The sequence below is a fragment of the Alnus glutinosa genome, chromosome 7 (genome assembly GCF_958979055.1).
Source record: "Alnus glutinosa chromosome 7, dhAlnGlut1.1, whole genome shotgun sequence".
In the NCBI taxonomy this organism is placed as follows: domain Eukaryota; kingdom Viridiplantae; phylum Streptophyta; class Magnoliopsida; order Fagales; family Betulaceae; genus Alnus; species Alnus glutinosa.
This window is the reverse complement of record NC_084892.1, coordinates 9,030,828-9,056,376: the sequence shown is the minus strand read 5'-3', so window position 1 is coordinate 9,056,376 and position 25,549 is coordinate 9,030,828. Positions and strand designations below refer to the sequence as shown.

Genomic DNA, 25,549 nt, shown 5'->3' with positions numbered 1-25,549 from the left:
AAATTGTTAGAGTATGGGTTGGATGGTTGAGTTTCAACTTTCATTGTATGTTTTTTTTCTTTTTCATGCTGAGATGTGATTAAAATAAAAATAATTAGTATCATTGGTATCAAATTTTTTGAATTGCTATTCCTATGTTGCCCTGTCCGGATTAGGATCTTCTAACATCTTAGAAAGAAAATGTTAGCAGTTATTATATTAATAAAGAAGTCGTTAGACTATTGTTGGTTTTCCTGCGTCATTTTGGGCGATTAATTTGCATATTCCCATGTGTTTTTTTTATGTTTGAATTTCCCTTGGAGAGATTAATTAAATTTCCTTCTTCCATGTGTTTGTATAAATGTTACAGAGGCGATATGGATGCCGGGCAATGATGCTAGAAACTGTAGCTGCTGTTCCGGGGATGGTGTGAGGCTTGCTGCTGCACTGCAAGTCACTGAGGCGCTTCGAGCAAAGCGGTGGTTGGATCAAAGCCCTGCTGGAAGAAGCTGAGAATGAGCGTATGCACCTCATGACCTTCATGGAGGTATCCAACCCCAGGTGGTACGAGCGCGCTCTTGTGTTTACTGTCCAAGGTGTTGTCTTCAATGCTTACTTCTTAGGCTACATCATCTCTCCGAAAGTTGCTCACCGTGTGGTCGGTTACCTCGAGGAGGAGGCAATACACTCGTACACCGAGCTCCTCAAGGAACTCGACAAGGGCACCATCGAGAATGTGCCAACTCCGGCCATTGCCATTGATTACTGGCAGTTGCTGGCGGACTCAACCTTACGCGATATTGTCATGGTTGTGAGAGCGGATGAGGCTCACCACCTCGATGTCAACCACTTTGCAGCTGTAAGTGTAAAATGATCTCATTACTTGTCACAGGCTTTCCCCTTTAGCTGATCTTCTGTATATATGTTTGTGGTGTTTTTCGTTGCAAATTTTGAATTGCAGGACATACATTATCAAGGACGTGAGTTGAGGGAGTCTACTGCTCCACTTGGTTATCACTGAGAGCCTATAATTTTGGGTGCCTACTATGAGAAAAGTGTGAGAATTTCTTAATATGAATAAGTATTTTTCAGAAGTGATGATGGTATCCGGCATATGTATATGGTCTATATTATCGAATTTGATTTTGTTGTAAATACAGTATGGAGTTGGGTGTGAACGTCTCCCTTTTCACTAAGGTTGTGGAGTTATATTTGTCAATTAAGGTTGAACAAGGAACCAGTTTGTGCAAAATGTAAGTGATAAAGATGAATACAAATTAAAAGAAACCAATTAATTAAAGAGTTTAGTTTATAAATGATGGGGTACAAAAGGATAAAAGGCAGGTTTAAAATCTCGAAAGCCGTATCTTTGGCCAAGTGTAATTCTATTATTTTTCCCTTGAAGTCCAAATCTCTGAATTTCTTGCAAAATATACTAAAATATGCCTGACTTTCTATGCAAAATGGGTTCTCATTCACAGTTATGCACAATCTTTACCCTATTCCAGTCAAAGGAGTCTTATTTGTACCCGGAGCAACCCTTCTGGAAGTCGGAGATAACCTTACTAGAAGGTGACCAACAAATTAATCTTAGCAGAAATGGCAAACCAAATTATATTCATGACAGGAGAAAGCAGAGAGGAGTGCAAGGGTTTCAAACATGGATTTTCCTTTTTTTTACTGGGAAAAGGAGAAAAAGAAGAAGAAATAGCGTGAAGCCTAAAGGTGATTGTAACTTTAATAATCATTCTGATCCACCTTTACCAAATAGGATTTGGCTTAAGTGCAATTTCAAGTTTTTCATAAGAAAAGAAAGAGAGAATGTTAATACAACACATGTAGGGTTTTTTTTTTTTTTTTTTTTTTTTTTTTTTTTTTTTTTTGTCATTAATCTTTTTAGCACCTAAGCCAAGTCCATCGAAAAAAGTTTAGAAACATTTATCTTTTAATAAGCCTTTCCTCCCCCCATCCCCCCCAAATTATCTCTTAATAAACTTAAATTGAAAGGATGGACACACGAATTAGGTTCACTTTGGGTATTCTTATCCACAACATACTTAATTTTAAAATGTTAATTAGTTGATACTTAATTTGGCTTAAGTGCAGAATACTTAAATTTAGCATTAAACCAACCAATCAATTACATAACTTCCCAATCTATCAAAACCTCACTTTTAGAAGAAAAGAAAACTTAAGCTTTTTCCAAAAAAATAAAAAATAAAATACTGAATTTATGATTATGCATTTAGTTGCAAGATGTGGACACTAGCTAGTCCCATTTTATTTTTATGATCTTTATTCAAATGGTTTTCAAAGAAGATTAGAATAAATAAATCCCATTCAAAATATTAGGGTATATAGCTTGTTCTTGTTAGCAATTGAATTATTAGTTTTTCACACAATTGGAGCCTTGGCCCCACTATTCAAACCAAAGCAGCTAGAATTATTTAGACTAATTAAATGTATTTGCCAATGTAATATGATATTATCTAATATTTAAAGTGTGGACCGATATGCCGCATGTGGTTTAGTGTATTTTAATTAAACACAAATTGCAAGTGTTTGGCAATTTATTTTAATGGAATTCTAGCTATTTGGAATTGAGTGCTATTTCTCGGTGGGAGAAAAAAAAAAATTAAAGTGAAACTTTGATTAAGGCTTCCTAAGCTAGCCAATAAATAAAAGGTACGTGTATTCCATCAACATAGTCAAAATTTGACGTAGGTTTGAAGAATTCTGTCTCTGAAATTTTCTTCCAAAATTATGTGTATTGGGATTTTGTAAGCTTGAACAACCATGGCTTGAGGAATTTTAAAATTATTTTTCATTGCATTTTCTATAAAAGAAGCATGTCAAAATTATTTTCCACTGCATATTCTATATACATTCTGTTTTACAAGTGCGAATGTGTGTTTAATATTTAGAAAAGAGTAATGCTATATAATACACTTTTATTTCTTTTTGTTGATTAAAGTCTCATTAATTATCAAACAACTCTTCTTTTTTTGTTTTTTTTAATGGCTGATCCAAGATTTAATTGGTAAAATAGGTAAGCATGCTGTTTAAGAAATTCAACAAAACTAAAAAGCCAAAAAAAAAAAAATGCCGAAAAAAATTTAGCTCATGCATGCTGGGTTTTGTCACCCAACCCGGCTATATATATATATATGAGCCCGCATAACTATATTTTTATGTTGTTTTTGTTATCTATTTGACGGAAAATAATATCGGAGGTCTGAACTTACAAATATTCAAAACAATAAGGATCTTAATATCATCAAAATAGGAAGTGAGGTTTCAATGTCAAAAAGCACAAAAGCATGCACAAGGGGGTCGTAAAATAATTTCCGAAAGAGAGAGAAAAAAGAAAAGGTCAAGGCTTGACGTGTATAAAGATTGTTAATCCAAAACTTGTAGTTGTAGCTTAATTAATTACTTGGCTTATGGATAATCGTGTGAATAAGCTAGCTTGTCTTCCATGAAAAGTTCAATGAAGAATGTTATTAATTAATATATTCATCCAAAAAAAAAAAATGTTATTAATATACGTGGACCCGATCGAATTATAATAGAAAAAAAATATGGGAAAATTCCTAGTTCCTACATGTTTGAAGTCATTAAATTTCAAGGAAAGTTATCAGAAATATGCAAGCTATAAATTTCTTTTTTTTTTTTGGATAAACTTGGAGTTAAGTAGACGTTATTAAACTTGAGAGTGTATATATATACATACACTAGTATTGAGCTATTAAAAATCTTAAAAAGAGAAGGAAATCACACAAATGATGAGAGATTTTGGTGCTCTAGTTAGTGTTGCCCATGTTGATGATCCAGGTGTTGCGTTGGAGGGCTCGGGTGGCCTACTTTTGCTCGCCATGATTATCACGTCTCTCTCAATTATATCAATACTCATCTTTGCTTGTGGTGATGGTAACTCTGGCAGCAACAGCGGCTGTGGAGCTAGAGGCGTTAGTTGTGGTGGTGGTTGTGGAGACAGCGGTGGTGGTCGTTGAGAAAAACAAGATAATTCACTATTTGCTAAACGTGCGAGCATGTATGCTGTCTTCTCTATTTGCTATTTTAGTATAAAAGATAAGGTTTTGAAGATGCCATTTGCTCATATCTGTGATTGCGCTGAGGGACCGTAAATTGGATTTATTTGCTTAAGTATATTCTTAGTTAATAAAATAAAAAACCTATGTTTGACTGCCATTTAAATTCTACTTTTAAGTGAAACCAAGCTCGTTTTTCAATTTATTTATTTTAATATTGATCCTTGCACACTCTAAGGGGCATTGTTCTTTCTTTAGAAAAGAAATGAAAAAAAAATTGAGATAATTCACTGTTACTTTCTATCTCTCCAGTAAGTTTATGACGAACATTGTATTAGGTTTTGCTAAGCATGTCTGCTGTCTTTTTGTTGTAAAATTTTAAATGCACTCGAAAGCCTTTCGAACGAACAGTACCAAAGTATGGCTTTGCAAGGGCAAGGTTGAATCTACTGACGTTTGTGTAATTGTAGGAAAACTAACCAAATCTAACTAAATTAATCCTAATCTAATTCAATAAAAATGTAGTTGATTAGAAATAAAATAAAATTAAACATGCAATTAATCTAAACAAAATAAATTATACAAGCAATAAACTATCGAGATAAAAAAGAACGAAAGGTAAACTAAAATTAAATTACCAAACTAAATTATTAAAAGTGAGATTTGAGGAGATTAATAGAAAATACTAAGGCTTCAAGGATTCACTTGGCAATCTATTATGTATTCTTCAGACATTTTTTTTTTCTCATCTAGGTATAGAATCAATTCTTCTAATCGGAAGATAAAACAATTAAGTGCAAAGAAAAATAAAATATAGGTTGAACATGGGTTGATAAAAAATTGATTTTATTTTCTTTTCTTTTTGGGGGGGTCCGATCTTGAGTTATTTGTTAAATCAGAGACTTGTGTAGATTTTATGGGTTAATTGTTGTTTTGTGGTATAGGAGTATTTTTGCTTTTGATCAATGAAGTGGGGATATTAGATGGTTTTTTTTTTTTTTTTTTTTTTTTTTTAATGATGAATCTTGGCATTCTAGGTCCAAGGTAATCAATAATGAATAACCCACTTCCATCCACACCCACTTCCTATTTTACCTTAAATTAGAGGAAAGTCCTGTTCTATTAATTTTTTTTCTTTTTTTTTTAAAAAAAAAGTAGTGTTTTTATGTGAGTTTTTTTAGTTTATGCAGAGAATATATGGTGCAAAGTCAATTTAGTTTTATATTATCTTGCTTGAAAATGGATGGTTTTCCAATCATTGTTATTAATTACTGTTTCTGCTAGTGTTAAGTTAAAAAAAGAAAGTCTTTAATTCTCTCATAGAATTAATGGCATAAAAATCAATATTACCGATTAGGCAGAAATTGAATAATCTGATTTTTTGAAATTTTATGTACTAATTATTTGCTACAATAATCACAGATCGACACACACATCAAGAGACAATATATGTATTTATTTAAGGTCGTCCCCCCACACCACGTGGCCACCTCTCCGTCCTTTGGCATAACTATGATTTTTATGTTGTTTATGTTATCTATTTGACGGAAAATAGTATCGGAGGCCTGAATTTACAAATATTCAAAACAAGGATCGTAATTTCATCAAATTAGGAAGTGAGGTTTCAATGTCAAAAAGCACAAAACATAAGGGGTCATAAAATAATTTCAAAAAGAGAGAAACAAGAAATGGTCAAGGCCAGGGCTTGACTCGTATAAAGATTGGTAATCCAAAACTTGTACTTGTAGCTTAGTTAATTTCTTGGTCTTATGGATAATCTCGTGTGACTAAGCTAGCTTGTCTTGCATGAAAAGTTCAATGAAGAATGTTATTAATATATTCATCCAAAATAAATAAATAAATAATGTTATTAATATACGTGGACCCGATCGAATCACAGAATAAAATATGGAAAAAATTCCTACTTCCTACTTGTTTCAAGTCACTGAATTTCAAGAAAAGTTATCAGAAATGTGCATGCTATAAATTTCATATTTTTTTTTTTTTGGATGAACTTGGTGTTAAGTAGACGTTATTATTATTATATATATATATAGACACACACACACATACACGTTAGTATTGAGCTATTAAAAATCTTAGAAAGAGAAGAAAATCTCACAAATGGTGAGAGATTTTGGTGCTCTAGTTGGCGCTGCCCATGTCGATGATCCAAGTGTTGCGTTGGAGGGCTCGGGTGGCCTATTTTTGCTCGCCATGATTATCATGTCCCTCTCAATTATATCTATGCTCATCTTTGCTTGTGGTGATGGTAACTCTGGCGGCGGTAGTTGTGGCGGCGGCGATTGTGGTGGTGGTTGAAAAAAATGAGATAATTAATTCAGTACTATTACTTTCCATCTCCTGTGATGAATGTTGTATAAGTTGTCTCTTCTCCCACATATTTGTTAAGTATTTGTGCTGTTTTTGCTTTGTTTGTTTGTTTGTTTATTTTTGTTTATAAGCATGTATGTTGTATTGTCTATTTTCTATTTGTATAATAAAAAATATAAGGTTTTGATGATCAGGATGGTGAGAAATTTACGTTGATTGTTTTGATTTTGGATTTATGTGGTTTAGCTTTTGGGTCGATCGATATATGGGGTTTGGCCAGTTGGGTGTGTTAGAGTTTCAATGATTGATTTTCTTGGAGTTTGAAGTTGGTTGGAGTGTTTTGATTTGGTGTTGAAAATAAGTACCAAAAGCTGTCTTTTGTTGGATAGAAATTCGTTGTGATAAATGTTGATTTGAATTTTCTAAATAGATTTAAGAAATTCAAATAAATATTTATCGCAACGAATTTTTATCCTTAACATTCCTCCACAAAATGAACAGTTTGTTAGTAATCATTGATCTTGAATATCGAATGATTAAAGAATGGTTACTATGTCTTGAATTTGAACATCGACTACTATGACTAGAACTTGGACTTCGGCAACTATGACTGGCATCGACTACTTTAGCCGGAATTTAGACATCGACTTCTTTTGGTCGAAATAGTGCCAACTATGGGCCTGAAATGGGCTACATGGATTACACATATGTAGCTTAAGCTTTTAGAATAAATGGTAATTTAACATGATATCATAGCCAAAGATCATGAGTTCAAACATTGACTCTTTCATATACTTCAAATTTCAATTGAATATTCCACGTATTGAACATCACCTATTAAAAAAGAAGTTAAATACCAAATCGCACCGAGTACCTAAAGGATCAAAATTCACATAAAGATAGGGATGTAAACGAGTCGAGCTCGAGCGAAAAGTGCATGTCTAAGCTTTGCTCATTTAAATGTATCACGAGCTCGAGCCGAGCTCAAGCCACTCTCGAGCTCATTTATCACGAGCTCATATGACAAGTTTTAAAATTTAAAAATTAAGTTCAACTCGGCTCGAAAAAAAAAATACTGATGTTTTGTGGTAAAGTGATATAGTTTACATTACTATGAATTGTATACTTATGAGTTAGAATTTAGGAATTATGTGACATTATATGACTATAATTTATATATATATACTTAATTATATCACATATGAATCTTTATATCATATTCATATGAATTGTTAGATCATATTATGTAATATATATGATTAGATCATACTTAGTCACTTGTCATATAAAATAAGTGTTGTTGTCTTGTTGATATAAATGATTAATTATATGTTTATTACATAATTTACATTATATAATGAAGATACACTATATCCTATCAGTATATCACTTAAATTATAAGATTTAGTATCATATAAACGAGTGAGTTGAGTTTTATACGGGTTTGTATCGTTTAATAATCAAGTATATTTTCGTGCCCACAAGTAGCTCATTTAATAACCGAGTCGCATACGAGTCGAGCTTTATCGAACCGAGCCTGAGCAAGCTTACGAGTAGTTTTGCTTCGTTTACATTTCTACATAAAGACCAGTAATCTGCAGTCTGTAGATATCCTACCAAAAACTACAAAAAAAAAAAAAAAAAAAAAAAAAAAAAAAAGAAAAAAAAAAAGAAAAAAAAAAAGAAGAGGGAGTCATCACCTTTCTTGAAGAAATGTAAAGAAAGCCAATGTGATAAGGTCGAGCTAACCAGTACCCACTTCCTCTTTCATTGACAACTCTCTCTCTCTCTCTCTCCTTTGAAATGGCCTTAAGGTTTTTTTTTTTTTTATCCGTAAACTCTCTTTACGACATCGTTTAAGTTAAAATATACGAACTTGAATCTCAACCGTTATTTTTTTTACAACAAATATCCGATACTTTTTCCTACAGTAGGATCCTTGATGACGATGATGCCATGTGCTCATATCTTTGATTGCTTTGAGAGACCCTAAATTGGAGTTATTTGCTTAAATATGTACTTAGTTAAAATAAATAAATAAATAAATTCTAAGGGCTCCGTAATTTTATTTGACCCATATATGACATATTTGACTGCCATTTAAATTCTGTTTTTAAGTGAAACCAAGCTCGTTTTTTCATTTTTTTTTTTTTTTTTTTATCAAAATCTTTGTCCTTGCACACGTGGCATTGTTTGACAGCCCACAATATTTGTTTTTGTTTCAGGTTTTTGTAAAGAGTAATGATTCACTACCACCTAAATATACAACTTTTCACCACCTTGCCTATGTGGCAAGGTGGTCCCCCACCTTAATTTATTTTTAAAAAATAAAAAAACTCAAAAAATAGTGGGAGACCACCTTGCCACATAGGCAAGATAGTGAAAAATTGTATCTTTGGGTATCATTGAATCATTACTCTTTTGTAAAAATCCATTCAGTACCGTACGTTGAATGTTCGGCTCGCTTAACTTTTTTTGTTTTTTTCTTTTTTTGTGTTTTTTTTTTTTTTTTTTTTTTTTTTTTTTGTGTTTGGTTTGGAGGCTGAATTCAGTTTGAGTGCATGTGGGCTTCTGAAACAAGTTGCAAAAAATAACCTAAGCTTGTTTAGGCCCTTAATTAATACGATGCCCAGCCTGCATCTTTATTTTAATTTCTTCCCATTTAATGCTAACCTAACACATTTATTCCTACGACCCCTTTTTATGTATACTAAACGGAGAGAATCTTTTCATTTTAAATGGAGATGATCCAAATTTCTCTTTTACAACGTTTTAGAATAATGTTACGTAGTCTATTTTTTTTTCTTATAATTGTTTAATAGTGTTGACCGACACTTCAAATCAATTACTAAATTATTTATTTATTTATTATTATTTAACAAAGATTAATTCAAAAATTAATTGAGAGTGTCACATCAATCTTGTTGGACGATTGTTATATCTAATTATAATGTCTAGCATTTATCAACATTTTAATCCCTCTATTAGTGCATTGTCAGAAATAAATTTCAAAATTCAAACTCCATACAAATAAGTGAAAAGAGAAACATGCATGTCACAAGAATAATAAAAATGATTTGGCTTAAGAAAAGAATAATGCCATATGCTACACGTTTATCTCACTTGTTGATGCGTTGTTTTTGTTAAATGTAGCTCATGCTTTGTTATGTCACCCAACCCAGCCATGACTGCATGGCTGGGCACTGCCACTGGCCACGGCCACAACTGGGACATGCTTAGCCATGACTACTTTATATATATCATGGGCATTAGTTGATTAGGGCTAGAAAGAGAACTTAGGGAACCAACTTTTTCAGTCTTCTGCATAATTCGTTGATGAAGGCGTGGTGTGGCGCAGATTAGGATTCTCTACAAATTTTTAAAATTCTTTTAAAATTAAGCCGTTTTTTACATCGAAATAGTATAAAAAATTTTACATATTAAAGATATGACATGTTAACAATGAAACTAAATAAAAAAAATCAATCGAAATGTTTTTTTTACACTTTATGTCGTATAAAGTTTTGAGCAAAAAATAATCTTTCGATTTAGTAAAAAAAAAGCATCTTTTCAAAAGTGAAAAAAAAAAAAAAAAAAAAAAAAAAAAAAAAAAGTCTTTTTGAATGACTTTTTTTTTTATTTCATTATTAACATGCCATATTTTTAATATGCAATATTTTTTCATATTATTTTGATGTAAAAAATCTCTTGATTTCAAAAAATTTTAGGAATTTAAAATTAAAGTTTGCAATGGTAGGGAGGGTGTAGGTGGCAGACGGTTGGAGGATAAAGGCAGTGGGTGGGTTTTATTGTAGTGAAGCATGCATGGGAAAAGTGCTCAGCGGGAATCAAGGATGCAAGGCTTGCAAGCTGGTAAAGCTAGTGCAGAAAATGAGGTGGAGGCATGCGGACGAGAAGCTCGGTCTATCGGATATATTTTTTATTCGTCAACAACCGTTAGATATGAGATTGCTTCATCCAATGGTTTTCTTCTGCCACTCCCACCTTAACGTTTTGTAAAGCCCAACACATACAATGCAAAGGACCCCTAGGAAAACGAGAAAGCTGACCCATGACCCGTCGTCCCGTGACCTGTGCAGGAGGAAAGTTGTTCGGTGTATGGAACTTTTATCTGTACATTTCGGTTGACGGTCCTGATTGAAACGTGGACGCTAAATCTAACCAGTCTCTGCATCCAACGGTTTATACTGCAAAATGCAAACAAACGTCGTGTAAAAGGAACACACCGAGAAAAATTTCTAAGTAAGGACGCGTTGGAATTCTAAAAAGTACTCTGAAGACGTTATGGAATTCTAAATCGTATGCTTTTCAATCGGGTTGAGTTGGGTTAAAAACGGGTTGAATAAAACCGATTTCTAAATTCTGAAATTCAAAAACCAGCCAAACATGTTATTGAAATATAATATAATATAATCTAATCTAAATTTTGATGAGACCCAAACATACCTTTACATCTCTGGAATATTAATGTTGTTTTCACATTTCTCTGTCGGTGGACGGCTAAGCCTATAGCTGCATGTGGATAAAATGATTCAGGGAAAAGGCCCACACGGCTCGAAAAAGACGAAAAGTCGTTGCATTAATTAATGTTGTTTTCATCTGTTATTGGTGGGAACTGGGGAGTGGGTAGTGATGGGGGAGGCCAATGACCGGCTCTCTCCCCCTTTAATATTAAAAAAATTTACTTTCAATCTATTTTTTATCTTTTATATTATTTTATTCCTTTCTTTAGATTGAAAGTGAATTTTTTTATATTAAAGGGCGGAGAGAGCCGGTCATTGGCCTCCCCCAGTCACTACCCCTGGGGAGTGGACCCCATTGACAGAAATTCTCTTCCGTTCAATTCAATTGAATAGCAGGAAATCCAGTTAATCCATTTTGAAGGGTAAATTTGTCTATTTATATTTTTATAGATAAATTTATTTATTAAAATACACTAATTGGATCACTCCGGTTTGTTTGAACCGAAAAAGATTTAAATGTGAACCGAATATGCCATGATAGGGCATTTAATGCTAGATCAACTACAGAGTAATTATAGAAATGAATGTCATATAAGTGTCTATAAAAAAATGAGTAGTTTTTTAAAATCATCATTTGATTAAAATTACTATTGGATCAATTACACACTTTATGGTGATTATAAAAATTATCTCATTTTTTTAATAGATAATTATATGATATTTAGAATTACACTCAACTACGTAATTCTACCTAAAAAACCAAAAAAAAAAAATTCTAAATTTCTAATGCACTCACACCAAAAAAGAAACTCGAGAACAACCAAAAGGAAATACAGAAAACCAAATTTGGAGCTTTTTGTTTGGATCTAACAGATGAATTGATAGAGCTTTCGACCGGGAAGACAGAAACGTGGGAATCAAACGTTCAATTAGATGCTAAATCTAGAAATATTCATTTGTAGTTGTAGAAGATTTTAAAATAATAATCAATATTCGCGATGCATTAAACTCTTTGGGTCTTTTTAAACCTAATTAAAAGGTCAGTGCTTTCTAATTTACGTCGGTAGAGAAAGACTAAAGAATGCACATCTCAATTTTCAAACTTAAATATGAAAAGACAAAATGTATAACCGACATTCTGGAGGAGAGAGAGTTTATGAAGTGGAGAAAATTCGTGTTTAATGTGTACTTGTGGTTCTAACATAATTCAATACTTAGTCTTTTTACTCAATTTTATCACAACTCTAATTATTATTTTTTTATAATTAATTGTTGAATTTGTTTTTTTACACGTGGGCTCTAAATATTCAATGATTGATTTTTTTAAAAAAGTTGTTAGAGTTATGCAAGAAACATTACTCTATCTTATATATGGAGAAATTAATTATTCACAGTATTTTTATCACATAATTAAGCTTGTCGATCTTACATAAAAATTTCAATAAAGAATGTGATGTGGAGATACATACGTGGACCCTATCAAACAGAAGAAATTTCAAGGAAACTTCATACCTATCCCAAGTCATTAAATTTCAAAGAAAGTTAATTATGATCAGAAGTCATACGTGTCGCTATATATTTGAAAGAACTTGGCTTGAAATTTCAACCACACTTATCGTTCGTCAAGTAGACATTCTTAAACATATATATACACACACACACACATTAGTATTGAGCTATTAAAAATCTTAGAAAGAGAAGGTAATCCCACAAATGGCGAGAGATTTTGGTGTTCTAGTCGGTGCTGCCCATGTCGATGATCCAAGTGTTGTGTTGGAGGGCTCGAGTTGCCTATTTTTGCTCGCCATGATTATCATGTCCCTTTCAATTATATCTATGCTCATCTTTGCTTGTGGTGACGAAGGCAAAGGCGCTCGCAAAAGCAGCTACAACAGCGGCGGCGTCGGCGGCGGCTGCGGTGGCGGTGGCTGCGGTGGCGGTGGCGGCTGCGGTGGCGGTGGCGGTTGTGGTGGTGGTGGTGGTTGAGAAAAATGAGATAATTTATTCAGTACTATTACTTTCCATCTCATGTGATGCACATTGTATAAGTTTTCTTCTCCCACATATTTGCTAAGCATGTGTGCTGTGTTTTCTTGGTTTGTTTGTTTTTGTTTATGAACATGTATGGTGTATTTTCAATTTGCTATTTGTAGAATAAAAAATAAGGTTTTCATGATCAGGATGGTGAGAAATTTACGTTGATTGTTTTCATTTTGGATTTATGTGGTTTAAGCTTTTGGGTCGATATATGGGGTTTGACCAATTGGGAGTGTTAGAGTTTCAATGGTTGATTTTCTTGGAATTTGAAGCTGGTTTGGGTGTTTTGGTTTGGTGTTGACAAATGACAATAAGTAGCAAAAGCCGTCTTTTGTTGGATAGAAAATGTTAAAGCATAGAAATTCGTTAAAAATGTTTATTTGAATTCTCTAAATAGATTTAGATGATTGGATTAGTCTATATTTAGGAAATTCAAATAAACAATCACAACGGATTTCTATCCTTAACATTCTCCCGTAAGATGAACGGTTTGTTAATAATCGTTGATCTTGAATATTGAATGGCTAAAAAATAGTTACTATGTCTTAAATTTGAACATCGGCTACGATGACCGGAACTTGAACTTCGGCAACTCTAGCCGGCATCGACAACTTTGGCCAGAATTTAGACATCGACTATTTTTAGTCGAAACGGGGCCAACTATGGTTCTGAAATGAGCTAAATGGATTACATATGTATAACTTAAGCTTTTGGAATAAATAATAATTTAACTTTGTATTAAAGCTAAAAATTATGAGTTAAAACATTAACTCTTTCATTTACTTTAAATTTTAATTAAATATTTCACGTATTAAACATTAGTCACATCACCTATTAAAAAAGAAGTTAAATACCAAAAGGCACCGAGTACTTAAAGGATCAGAATTCACATAAAGACCAGTTATCTCCATTCTGTAGATATTCTACCAAAAGCTATCAAAAATAAAAAATAAAAGAAGAAGAAGAGAGAGAGAGTCATTACCTAAACCTTTATTGAAGAAATGTAAAGAAAAGGCAACGTGTTAAGGTCGAGTTAACCACTACTCAATTCTTCTTTTAGTGATAGCTCTCTCTCTCTCTCTCCCTCCTTTGAAATGGCGTTAAGGGTTTTTTTTTTTTTTTTTTTTTTCTTCTTAAACTCTCTTTACCACATCTCTGATTGCTTTGAGATGTGGTAAAGAGAGTTTAAGGAAAAAAAAAAAAAAGAAGAAAAAAAAAAAACTCCTTAACGTCATTTTATAGGAGGGAGAGAGAGAGCTGTCAACGAAAGAAGAATTGGGTACTGGTTAACTCTAATTGCTTTGAGAGGCCCCAAATTGGAGTTATTTGCTTAAGTATGTACTTAGTTAAAAAATAATAAATAAATTCTAAGAGCTCTGTAATTTTACTTTACCCATATATTTGACTGCCATTTAAATTCTGTTTTTAAGTGAAACCAAGCTCGTTTTTCCAATATATATATATATTCAAAATCTTGGTCCTTGCACACGTGGCACTGTTTGACAGCCTACAATATTTGTTTTTGTTTTAGGTTTTTGTAAAAATTCATGCAGTGTACGTTGAATGTTCGGCTCGCTTAACTTGTTTTTATTTGTGTTTGGTTTGGAGGCTGAATTCAGTTTTGAGTGCGTGTGGGCTTCTGAAACAAGTTGCAAAAAATAACCTAAGCTTGTTTAGGCCCTTAATTAATACGATGCCCAGCCTGCATCTTTATTTTAATTTCTTCCCATTTAATGCTAACTTAACACATTTATTCCTACAACCCTTTTTTATGTATACTAAATGGAGAGAATTCTCTCCATTTCAAATGGAGATGATCCAAATTCCTTTTTTACAACGTTTTAGAATAATGTTACGTAGTTTATTTTTTTCTTAGAAAAATGATCCTTACACTCATTTCTCACAATAGCCCCACAACATGCTGACGTGGCTGGTAGTGTTTTATTATTTTTTTACAAAAAGAAAAGAAAATAAAACAAAACAAAAAAAGTAATAAAATATTACCATCCACATCAGCTTGTTGTGAGGCTGTTGTGAGAAATGAGTGTAGGGATCATTTCTCTTTTTCTTATAATTGTTTAATAGTGTTGACCGACACTCCTAATCAATTACTAAATCTTCTTTTTTAAAAAAAAAAAAAAAACTATTATTATTATTTAACAAAGATTAATCCAAAAATTAATTGAGAGTGTCACATCAATCTTGTTGGATGAATGTTATTTCTAATTATAATGTCTAGAATTTATCAACATTTTAATCCCTCTATTAGTGCATTGTCAGAAATAAATTTCAAAATTCAAACTCTATACAAATCTGTGAAAAGAGGAACATGCATGTCACAAAAAATAATAAAAATGATTTGGCTTAAGAAAAGAATAATGTCATATGCTACACATTTATCTCATTTTATTGCCGCATGGCTGGGCATTGCCACCGGCCACGACCATTATTGGGACGTGCTCAACCATGACCACTTATATGTAGGTTTCACTTCAATGTACTTAGGAGTTGTGCACTTATAATATATTTATAGTAATTCTAGCATTTTCCATTTATATATATATATATATATTAGGGGCATTAGTCGATGATTAGGGCTAGAAAGGGAACCAACTTTTCAGTCTTCTGCATAATTCGTTGATGAAGGCATGGTGATTGGTGCAGCGCAAATCAGGATTCCTTTATTTTTTAAATTTGTTTTTGAAATTAAGCTATTTTTTACATTGAAATAACATTAAAAAAAATGCTATATATTAAAAAGATGACATGTTAACAATGAAACCAAATAAAAAAATCATTCGAAAATGTTTTTTCTTATACTTTGGTTCCGTCTGGGTTTGCGATTTCAAAAAGTGCGATTTAAAAGAACGATTTTAAAATGTGCGATTTGAAAAAAGTAATTTTTAAAAACGCAGTTGAGCGTTTGGCAAAATCGCAGTTTAGCCTTTAAAATCGCAAATTTACCTTTAAAATTTTGCGTTTTCAAAAAAGTACCATCTTATCTGCGATTTGAAAAAAGCAGATTCTGCTTTTTCAAATTGCAATTTTTAAAAACACAGTTCTCAAACGATCTATGTTCTGCAATTTGGTTTAAAATCGCACTTATTATCTACGAAATCGCAATCCCAAACGCACCCTTTATGTCGTATAAAAGCTTTGAAAAAAAACTGTATTTCGATTCGGTAAAAACGTAACGTCTTTTTAAAAGCGAAAGAAAAAGCATTTGAAATTATTTTATTTTATTTTATTATTAACATGCCATATATTTAATATACAGTATTTTTCAAGCCATTGTGATGTGAAAAACCGCTTAATTTCAAAAATAATTTGAGAATTTCAATTTTTTTTTTGAAATGGTAGGGGGTGTCAGGTGTGTAGGTGGGAGACGGTTGGAGGATAAAGGCAGTAGGTGGGCTTTATTGTAGTGAGTCAAACACACCGTCAACATGGAAAGCGCATCTGGAATCGAACGGCTCTGAGAAAAATGAGGAAAATCGAATGGTGACTATTTATCCCAGAACGCGTGAGATTGTATATGCGGTTTCACTATGCAAAATTAATGGTATTCTTGAGAGACACGTGGCGTTACTATGTGAGGTGTACAGTGATATCACATGGCATAGGCGACACACCAGGAGCATGGCGTTACTCCTCTGACCGCCTAGGGAAGCATGCATGGGAAAAGTGCTCAGCGGGAATCCAGGATGCAAGCTGGTAATTCTGTCGGTGGACGGCTAAGCCTGTTGCCAACTTGCCGCATTTGGCCCTGTTTAGTAATTCCCTTCCCTTCCTCTCCCCTTCCCTTTGTGAGAATTTTTTTGTTGTGTGAAAATAGAAAATGATTGATGTGATATAAAGTAGAAAGAATTTATATGGAAAAGTGAAAAAAATTTGTATTGTAGTGGATTTTTTTAATTAAATAATAATAAAAAATTATTGATGTGATATAAAAAGTAAAAAAAAAAAGAATGTTTTGAATTTGATATTTTTTGGAAAAGGTAAAAGTAAGGGGAGAGAAGGGGAAGGGGAGGGGGAGGGAGTTAGAGCACTAGCAGCAGATTCCCAACCATTTTCCCTATGTTTAGGGAACAAAACTACTTTTTACTTCCCTATAAAAAAATACCCCACAATAGATTCCCTTACATTTCCCTATATCAATTAAATATTATTTTTTTTACTCTTATTTTATTCTTTTTCTCTCTTTCCTACTTTTTCTCTCTTCCCTATATCAATTAATTATACTTATTTTATATTAAAATAATACATAGGGAATGAATAGTAGACATGTATACATTGGGAATCACTATTCATTCCCAACCCCCTCATCTAAATATAGGGCATCTGCTGTGGGAGGTTTTTTGATATTTTTTATGAAATTTTCCCTAAATATAGGGAAGGGAACCAATATAGGGTAACTGCTAGTGCTCTTAGTAAACGACATTCAAGGAAAAAGCCCACACTGCTCGAAAAAGACGAAAAGTCGTTGCATTAATGAATGTCGTTTTCATTTGTTATTGGCATTTGGATCTATCCAGTTCAGGCCAGCTGTCGATGAGCCGGTTAGGGATGAGAGGACAATTTTACCCTCATATTTTTACTAAGTGGCACATTTTCAGTTCGCTAGAACAGGAGAGATTCTTTGTCCCAAACTCCCAATTATTGGTGGGGACTGGGGAGAGAACCCAATGGACAAGCATCCTCTCCGGTTCAAACAAATTAAAGAGGATCCGATTAATCCATTTTGAGGGGTCAATTTGTTAATCCATATAAAGGATTCTAATGGGAACCGAATATGTCACGATAGGGCATTTAATGCTAAATTAACTATAGAGTAATTCTAAATGTCATATTAGTGTCCATAAAAAAATGAGGTGATTTTTAAAATCATCATTTGATGAAAATTACTATTTGATTAATCATACGCTCAATAGTAATTTTAAAAACCACCTTATTTTTTAATGGACACTTAATAAACATTTATATGATATTTAGAATTACCCTCATTTACGTAATTCTACCAAAAAAAAAAAAAAAAAAAAACCTACATGATTCTAAATTTCTAATGCACTCACACCAAAAAAAAAAAAAACTCAAGAACAACCGAAAGGAAATAAGAAAACCAAATTTGGAGCTTTTTGTTTGGATCTAACAGATGAATTCATGGAGCTTTCGACCGGGAAGACAGAAACGTGGGAATCAAACATTCAATTAGATGCTAAATCTTGAAATTTTCATTTGTAGTTGTAGAAGATTTTAAAATAATAATCAATATTCGAGAAGCATTAGACTCTTTAGGTCTTTTTAAAACTAATTAAAAGGTTAGGGCTTTCTAATTTACGTCGGTAGAGAAAGACTAAAGAATAATGCACATCTCGATTTTCAAATTCAAATATGAAAAGACAAAATATTTTATGAAGAGGAGAAAATTCATGTATAATGTGTACTCGTGGTTCTAACCGGCATTGGGAGCTAGAGAGAGTTTATGAAGAGGAGAAAATTCATGTTTAATGTGTACACGTGGTTCTAACTTACTTCATTATTTGGTCTTCTTACACAACTCTAACTACTTTTTTTTTTTTTTTTAAATTTTTTTTTTAATTAATTATTATTATTATTTTTTTTATTTTATTTTTTTTAATTTTTTTTTTATGATCAATCATTAGATTTATTTTCTTACATGTGGACGTACCCTAAATATTCAATGGTTGATCTTAAAAAAAGGTTGTTAGAACATTCATAGCGGATCGCGTATATTTCATCTAAAATAGCTAACCAAAACTTACTTTATCTAGTTTAGCTAATGAGTTTTAAATGACACCATACATTCGATTATCTATTCTTAATTCTATATTCTTTCTTTATTATTTTTAATTACTTTTTTCACTATCGTATTTTTTTATTGTCTGTTTTTTTTAGAGATAGAAGATGTGGGGTTGGCTTGCTTATATGGTTTGATTTCATTAATATCAATAAATTTTCTATGCAACAACATTTCAACAACTCTCAAGAATATTTATTGTATTTCAACAACATTTAATTTCATGTAAATTACGTTTATATAATAATGTCAACATTTATTGCATAAGGAAGAAAGAAAAAGAAAGCTGAAAGAATGAAGAAGAAAACTCAAAGAATGAAGAAGGGAGGTGAAAGAAAGAATAAAATAAAGATAGATCTGTGAATGTGTGGGGCCCACCCTCATGTGAGGGGTTGTTGTGCACTTGTTTTGTTAGTGTTGTAAATCTAACATTTTTCAAATAAATAATCCATTGTGAGTGCTCTTTAGAGTTGTGCAAAAATTATGTAAAAATTGTACAAGAAATATTACTCTATCTTATATATGTGTGTGTGTGTGTGTGTGTGGAGAAATTAATATCTGCAGAAATTAATCATTTCCAGTATTTTTATCACATAATTAAGCTTGTCGATCTTACATAAAAATTTCAATGAAGAATGTGTTGTGGAGATACGGACATGGACCCTATCAAACCGAAAAAATATCAAGGAAACCTCATACCTGTTTCAAGTCATTAAATTTCAAGGAAAGTTAATTATGATCAGAAGTTGTACGTGTGGCTATATATTTAAAAGAACTTGGCTTGAAATTTCAACCACACTTATCGTTCATCCAGTAGACATTTTTAAACTCGAGTATATACATATACACTGGTATTTAGCTATTAAAAATCTTAGAAAGAGAAGGTAATCCCACAAATGGGGAGAGATTTTGGTGCTCTAGTTGGTGCTGCCCATGTTGATGATCCAGGTTTTGCATTGGAGGGCTCAGGTGGCCTACTTTTGCTCGCCATGATTATCATGTCCCCTTCAATTATATCAATGCTCATCTTTGCTTGTGCTGATGGTATCTCGGAAACACCTCCGCGAACTCGCAGCAGTGGTTTTGCAGCTGGAGGTGCCGGCTGCAAAACCGCTGGAGGTGGGAGTGGTCGTGCTTGGGGTGGAGGTGGTCGTCCTTATGTTGGAGTTCTCTATGGCGGTGGCGGTGGCGGTTGTGCAGCTGGTAATTTTGGAGGTGGCGGTTGTGCAGCTAGTAATTTCGGAGGTAGTAGTGTTTGTGGAGGTGGTGGTTGTTGAGAAAATGAGATAATTCAGTACTATTACTTTCCATCTCCTGTGATGAACTTATACATTGTGGAGGTGGTGGATGTTGAGAAAATGAGATAATTCAATACTATTACTTTCCATCTCCCGTGATGAACATTGTATAAGTTCTCTCTTCTCCCACATTTGCTAAGCATGTCTGCTGTTTTTTTTTTTGTTTGTTTGTTTTTGTTTATGAGCATGTATTCTGTATTTTCTATTTGCTATTTGTAGAATAAAAAAGAAGGCTTTGACGATCAGGAGGGTGAGAAATTTACGTTGATTGTTTTGATTTTGGATTTATGTGGTTTAAGCTTATGGGTCGATGGGGTTGGCCAATTGGGTGTGTTAGAGTTTCAATGGTTGATTTTCTTTGAGTTTGAAGTTGGTTTTAGTGTTTTGATTTGGTGTTGAAAATAAGTACCAAAAGCCATCTTTTGTTTGATAGAAAATGTTAAGGATAAAAATTCGTTGCGATAAATGTTTATTTGAATTCTCTAAATCAAGGGATTTTTTTTGATTTGATTACTGTAGATTTAGGAAATTCAAATAAACATCTATCACAACGGATTTCTATCCTTAACATTTCTCTGCAAGATGAACGATCTATTAGCGATCGTTGATCTTGAATATCGAGTGGCTGAAGAATGGCCTACTATCGCTTGAATTTGATATTGACTATTATGATTGGAACTTAGACTTCGGCAACTCTGGCCGACATTGGCTAGTTTGGCCGGAATTTAGACTTCAACTTATTTTGGCCAAAACGGGGTCAAAAATGGGCTACATGGACCACACAAATGTAGCTTAAGCTTTTTGGATAAATGGTAATTTAACATTGTATTAGAGTCAAATATCTTAAGTTCAAAATTTTGGCTCATTCATTTATTTCCCATTTCACTTAAATATTACATGTGTTGAACCTCACCTATTAAAAATGAAGTTAAGTACCAAAAAGGGCCGAGTACCTAAAGGATCGGAAGTCACATAAAGACTAGTAAATTCTGCAGTATGTAGATATCCTATCAAAAACTTAAAAATAAAATTAAAAAGAAAAAGAAAAAGAAAAAAGTGAGCCATCAGACACGTCACCTTTCTGAATAAATGTAAAGAAAGGCAGTGTGGTAAGGTTGAGCTAACCAGTACCCAATTCTTCTTTCGTTGACAGCTCTCTCTCTCTCTCTTTGCAATGGCCTTAATTTTAATTTTAATTTTTCCTTATACTTTTTTACGCGTTTAAGTTAAAATATACTTAATTGAATCTCAACCGTCTATTTTTTCTATAACAAATATCCAATACTTTTCCCTAGAGCATGCAAGTCAGATCTTGATGATGATGCCATGTGCTCATATCTCAGATTGCTTTGAGAGACCTTAAATTGGAGTTATTTGCATAAGTATGTACTTAGTTATAAATAAATAAGTAAATAAAAAGGCGGACGGTTAAATCGCTTTTAAAAGCGGTTTGAAAAAATTAATAACTGCCTAATATGGGACGGTTAGCAATTTAAAGTAACAAATTAACGCGATAACCGGTAACCCTCTATATATATTATAAATACATATATACATATGCATATGAAAGTTTTATATATACTAAACGAAGTCGTTTCACGTTTAGGATTTACACCACCTTATTTTTTTCTTCTTACCCAACGCCGCACACATCTCAATCTCATTATGTCTCTCTCAAGCGCTCCCACCGCAAATCACTATCGCTAATGGAGAAAGCGGCGTCAGCCCACCTATGCAAGCAGATCGTGAACGGGTTGAATAAAATTCTTTCGTATTCATGGACAAGGCCTCGTAGGACTAGTTCATCTTCTACGTCTTCCAACGTGGTCTGCTGCCTCAGCAAGAACAATCGGCCTAAAGCAAAAGTCGTCAGAGAATAAGAAGTACGAGCTAAGAAAGAAAAGATGAAGTCGTTGATCAATCTTTACAAAAGGAAAATAGATCAAGAGAGATGGAGCAGTGTCCGCCTTCAGTCGAATCCCCCAAACATGCGATTTTAGGGCTGCTATTTATGAGGCCGACACCTGCAACTTCTGTTGCTTTATGTGGTAAGGAAAGCAATAAAGAAAATATATCCTGCATGTTGTTATGGAAAGCAGCGTATACGTAAGAGCAAAAATCATATCAAGCTAGTCAACAACCAAAATCAAAGTGCCTAAACAACAAATTAACACCTACCGTGAGTTATCTATTTAAAAAAAAAAAAAAAAAAAACACCTACTGTGAGTGATTCACAAGACCAATCCAATCATTATGGTTTGTTTATCTCTCTAGCTTCTAACCCAAAAAACAGGCTCAACCTAGTAAAAGCGGTTAACGGTGTGGTTGTAGGTTAATTGTTAACACTGGTGGTTGCGGAGGCGGTTATTAAATTTCACCAACCGTCTTTTCACCTCTAGACATAACTATATTTTTATGTTGTTTTACTTGTTTATGTCATCTATTTGACGGAGAATATCAATGGAGGTCCAAATTTATAATATTCAGAGCATTGACCTTAATTTCATCAAATGAGAAACATGCATTTCAATGTCAAAAAGCGCAAAAAGCATGACGGGGTCGTAAATAATTTCCAAAAACTCAAACACAATAGGATGAAAAACTAAAGAGAAAAATAGCGGAAATAATAGAAAACAGGCAAGAAATTTTACGTAAGAGAGAGAGAGAGAGGGGAAGAGAGAAAGCGGAAACATATAATGGACTACATTATGCTCTTATTGCTTGATTGTTTACAATACAAAAGTCTTTATTTATAGGGTTTAGAGTAAATACAAATATGTAATCAAATCCTCATGATTTGATTACAATTAACCCATAAATAGAGAATATTACAATATCAACCAAATATGGAATATTTGGAAAATATAATATATTTTCCATATATTCTAACATCCCCCTTCAAACTCAAAGTGGAAGATTCTGGAAGCTTGAGTTTACAATAAATGCTTCTTTTTCTTTTGGAGATGACAATGATCGACGACAATGAGTGGAGGAAGTCAGCGACGGTGAAGATGCGCCTTAAATATCAATAGGCCAACTGTGGGCGAAAATCAAATTAATAGGTCAACTGTGAATGGAGGAAGTTGGCGTCGGTGAAGATGTGCCTTAAATATCAATGGGCCAACTATGGGCTGAATAAGGCATAATATCACTTCACAAATGCCAAAATATAATGTGCCAACTATGGGCCAAAGAAAGTGAGTCAATAATGGGGTTGAAATGGGCATGAGTTTTAGAGAATACCTCAAATGCCAAAAGAAAAGAAAGATGGGTCAATGACCAAAATAAGGAGCCAACAAAAGGCCAGAATAATATGGGCAATTTAGCCTCTTTTGATTGTTTTTTTTTTTTTTCTTCTACTTCTTTATTATTATTATTTTTTTGCTTACAACAAATCAACGAGATCTGAAGTTAAAAGAGAAAGTTTGAAAATCCAAACCTTCCAAACGAACTGAAGAAGATCACCCATCTCGGCTTCTACCCACGTATACTCAGTACTCCTATCATGTGCAATGATCCAAACGAAGACCACCAAAAGGACTTTGCTGGAAGTTAGCAACTGAACTGCCTTCTCACAGGGGATGCAGTGGGGCTGGCGTGGATCGGACTGGGTTGAGCCTCTGGGCGCTGATCGGATTGGGCAGGAACTGGTCAAGGATCGGACTGGACTGGAGACTTGGGAGCTATTTGGCAACAAAATGTAAAATTTCCAATTCCCCTTTCACTTCTTCCAAAAAAAATTAAATAAAAAAATTTAAACTTTTTTACACTTTTTACATCATATCAATAATTTTTTTTTTTATTATTATTCAAATAAAAAAACCCAATACAAAACAAAACTTTTTCACTTTTCTATAAAGGTTAAATACATTTTAACACCCCAAACTACCACAATTTCTCCGGATGGCCCCCCAAACTACCAATGCTTAGATTCTAGCCCCCAAACTATCACTTTCTGATTTTTTGGCCTCATCCGTTCATTTATGCCGTCAATTTTAAACAGAAATTCGAAAGTACCTCTCCTACACTTTGAAATTCCCTCGGTTAAGGAATGGGTATTTTTCGGGTTTTTGGCCAATTTCTGTTAGAATTGACTGCATAGACAGATGAGACCAAAAAATCAGAAAGTGGTAATTTGGGGGGCCAAAATCTAAGCATTGATAGTTTGGGGGGCCATCCGGAGAAAATGTAGTAGTTTGGGAGGCTAAAATATATTTAACCCTTTCTATAAAACATTCTAAAATTTTATATCACATCAATCACTTCTTACTACTATTCAAATAAATATTTCATTACACGTACAATTACTTACCAAACATCTCATTCAAGGTAAAAATATATAAATTGTACGTTTTGTTTGTAGGCCCTTCCTTGGTTCTGCCATGAATCTACAAGTTCTGCTGTCGTGGAGAGTGAGATTTGACCCCTTTTTTTTTTTTTGGGAAATTCAAGTATGCAGATTCTATGCTGATGAGATTTGCAGACTATCAAGGAGAAGAGTGGAAAACAAAACAAGAACAAAAAATTCACAGGACCCTTAGAAAGAAAACATGGTGAAATCATAGACAAAGAACAAGAGAAAGCATAAGAAAAACATAGAGATAAAAGAAGCAACAAACATAAGAGAAAACGAAAAATTCACAAGGGCATTGGATCGAACACTGGCGTTAGCCTATATCTATGATACCATGAAAGAAAACACAATAGGATGGAAAACTAAAGAGAAAAATAGTGGAAATAATAGAAAAGAGACAAAAAAATTTACGAAAGAGAGAAAGCGGAAACATATAATGGACTACACTATGCTCCTATTACTTGATTGTCTACAACACAAAAGTCTCTATTTATAAGGTTTAGAGTGAATCCATGATTTGATTACAATTAACCCATAAATAGAAAATATTACAATATCAATCAAATATAGAATATATAAAAAATATAATATATTTTTCATATATTCTAACCTTCCATATATTCTAACAGCCACAAGCGGCTTGGGCTTGACTTGTATAAAGATTGCGAAAGTTCTTGACTTGTTGAGATTGGTAGTCCGAAACTTGTGGTTCTAGCTTAATTAATTACTTGGTCTTAATTATGGATAATTTGTTTTGTCAATTGCTGAAATATCCAGTTATAAATATCTGCAGAAATTAATCATTCACGTACAGTATTTTTATAACAAAAGCTTGTTGCATAAAAATTTCAATGAAGACTTATAAAAAAAAAAATTCAATGAAGAATGTGATGTGGAGATACGTGGATCCGAAGGAACAGAAGAAAATCTATCAGAAGTCGTGCATGTGGACCCGATCAAACAGATAAGAAATTTCAATTAAGGAAACTTCCGGCCTACTTCCTTCTTGTCATCAGAAGTCGTGTGGCTATAAATTTCATTTTTCTTTTTTTTGGATGAACTTGGCTAGAAATTTCAACCAAAGGCTTATCTTTCGTCGAGTAGACGTTTCTAAACTTGAGAATATATATAAACTACTATTGAGTATTGAGCTATTAAAAATCTTAGAAATTAAAGAGAAGAAAATTCCACAA

At 33.1% G+C, this 25,549-nt stretch overlaps 1 protein-coding gene and 1 pseudogene across 1 annotated transcript; both read left to right on the top strand.

Annotated features, from left to right (window-relative positions):
• The first annotated feature begins 116 nt into the window (after positions 1-116).
• LOC133873612 (ubiquinol oxidase 1a, mitochondrial-like) lies at positions 117-1,196 on the top strand (annotated as a pseudogene).
• An 18,404-nt stretch (positions 1,197-19,600) lies between these two features.
• On the top strand, positions 19,601-19,981 carry LOC133873218 (uncharacterized). The gene has a single exon (XM_062310949.1). The coding sequence runs from the start codon at positions 19,601-19,603 to the stop codon at positions 19,979-19,981; it is 381 nt and encodes a 126-aa protein (XP_062166933.1).
• Positions 19,982-25,549: the final 5,568 nt, after the last annotated feature.

Coding starts and splice junctions, on each gene's coding strand:
- LOC133873218 (XM_062310949.1), top strand. CDS start 19,601: ATGGGGAGAGATTTTGGTGCTCTAGTTGGTGCTGCCCATGTTGATGAT.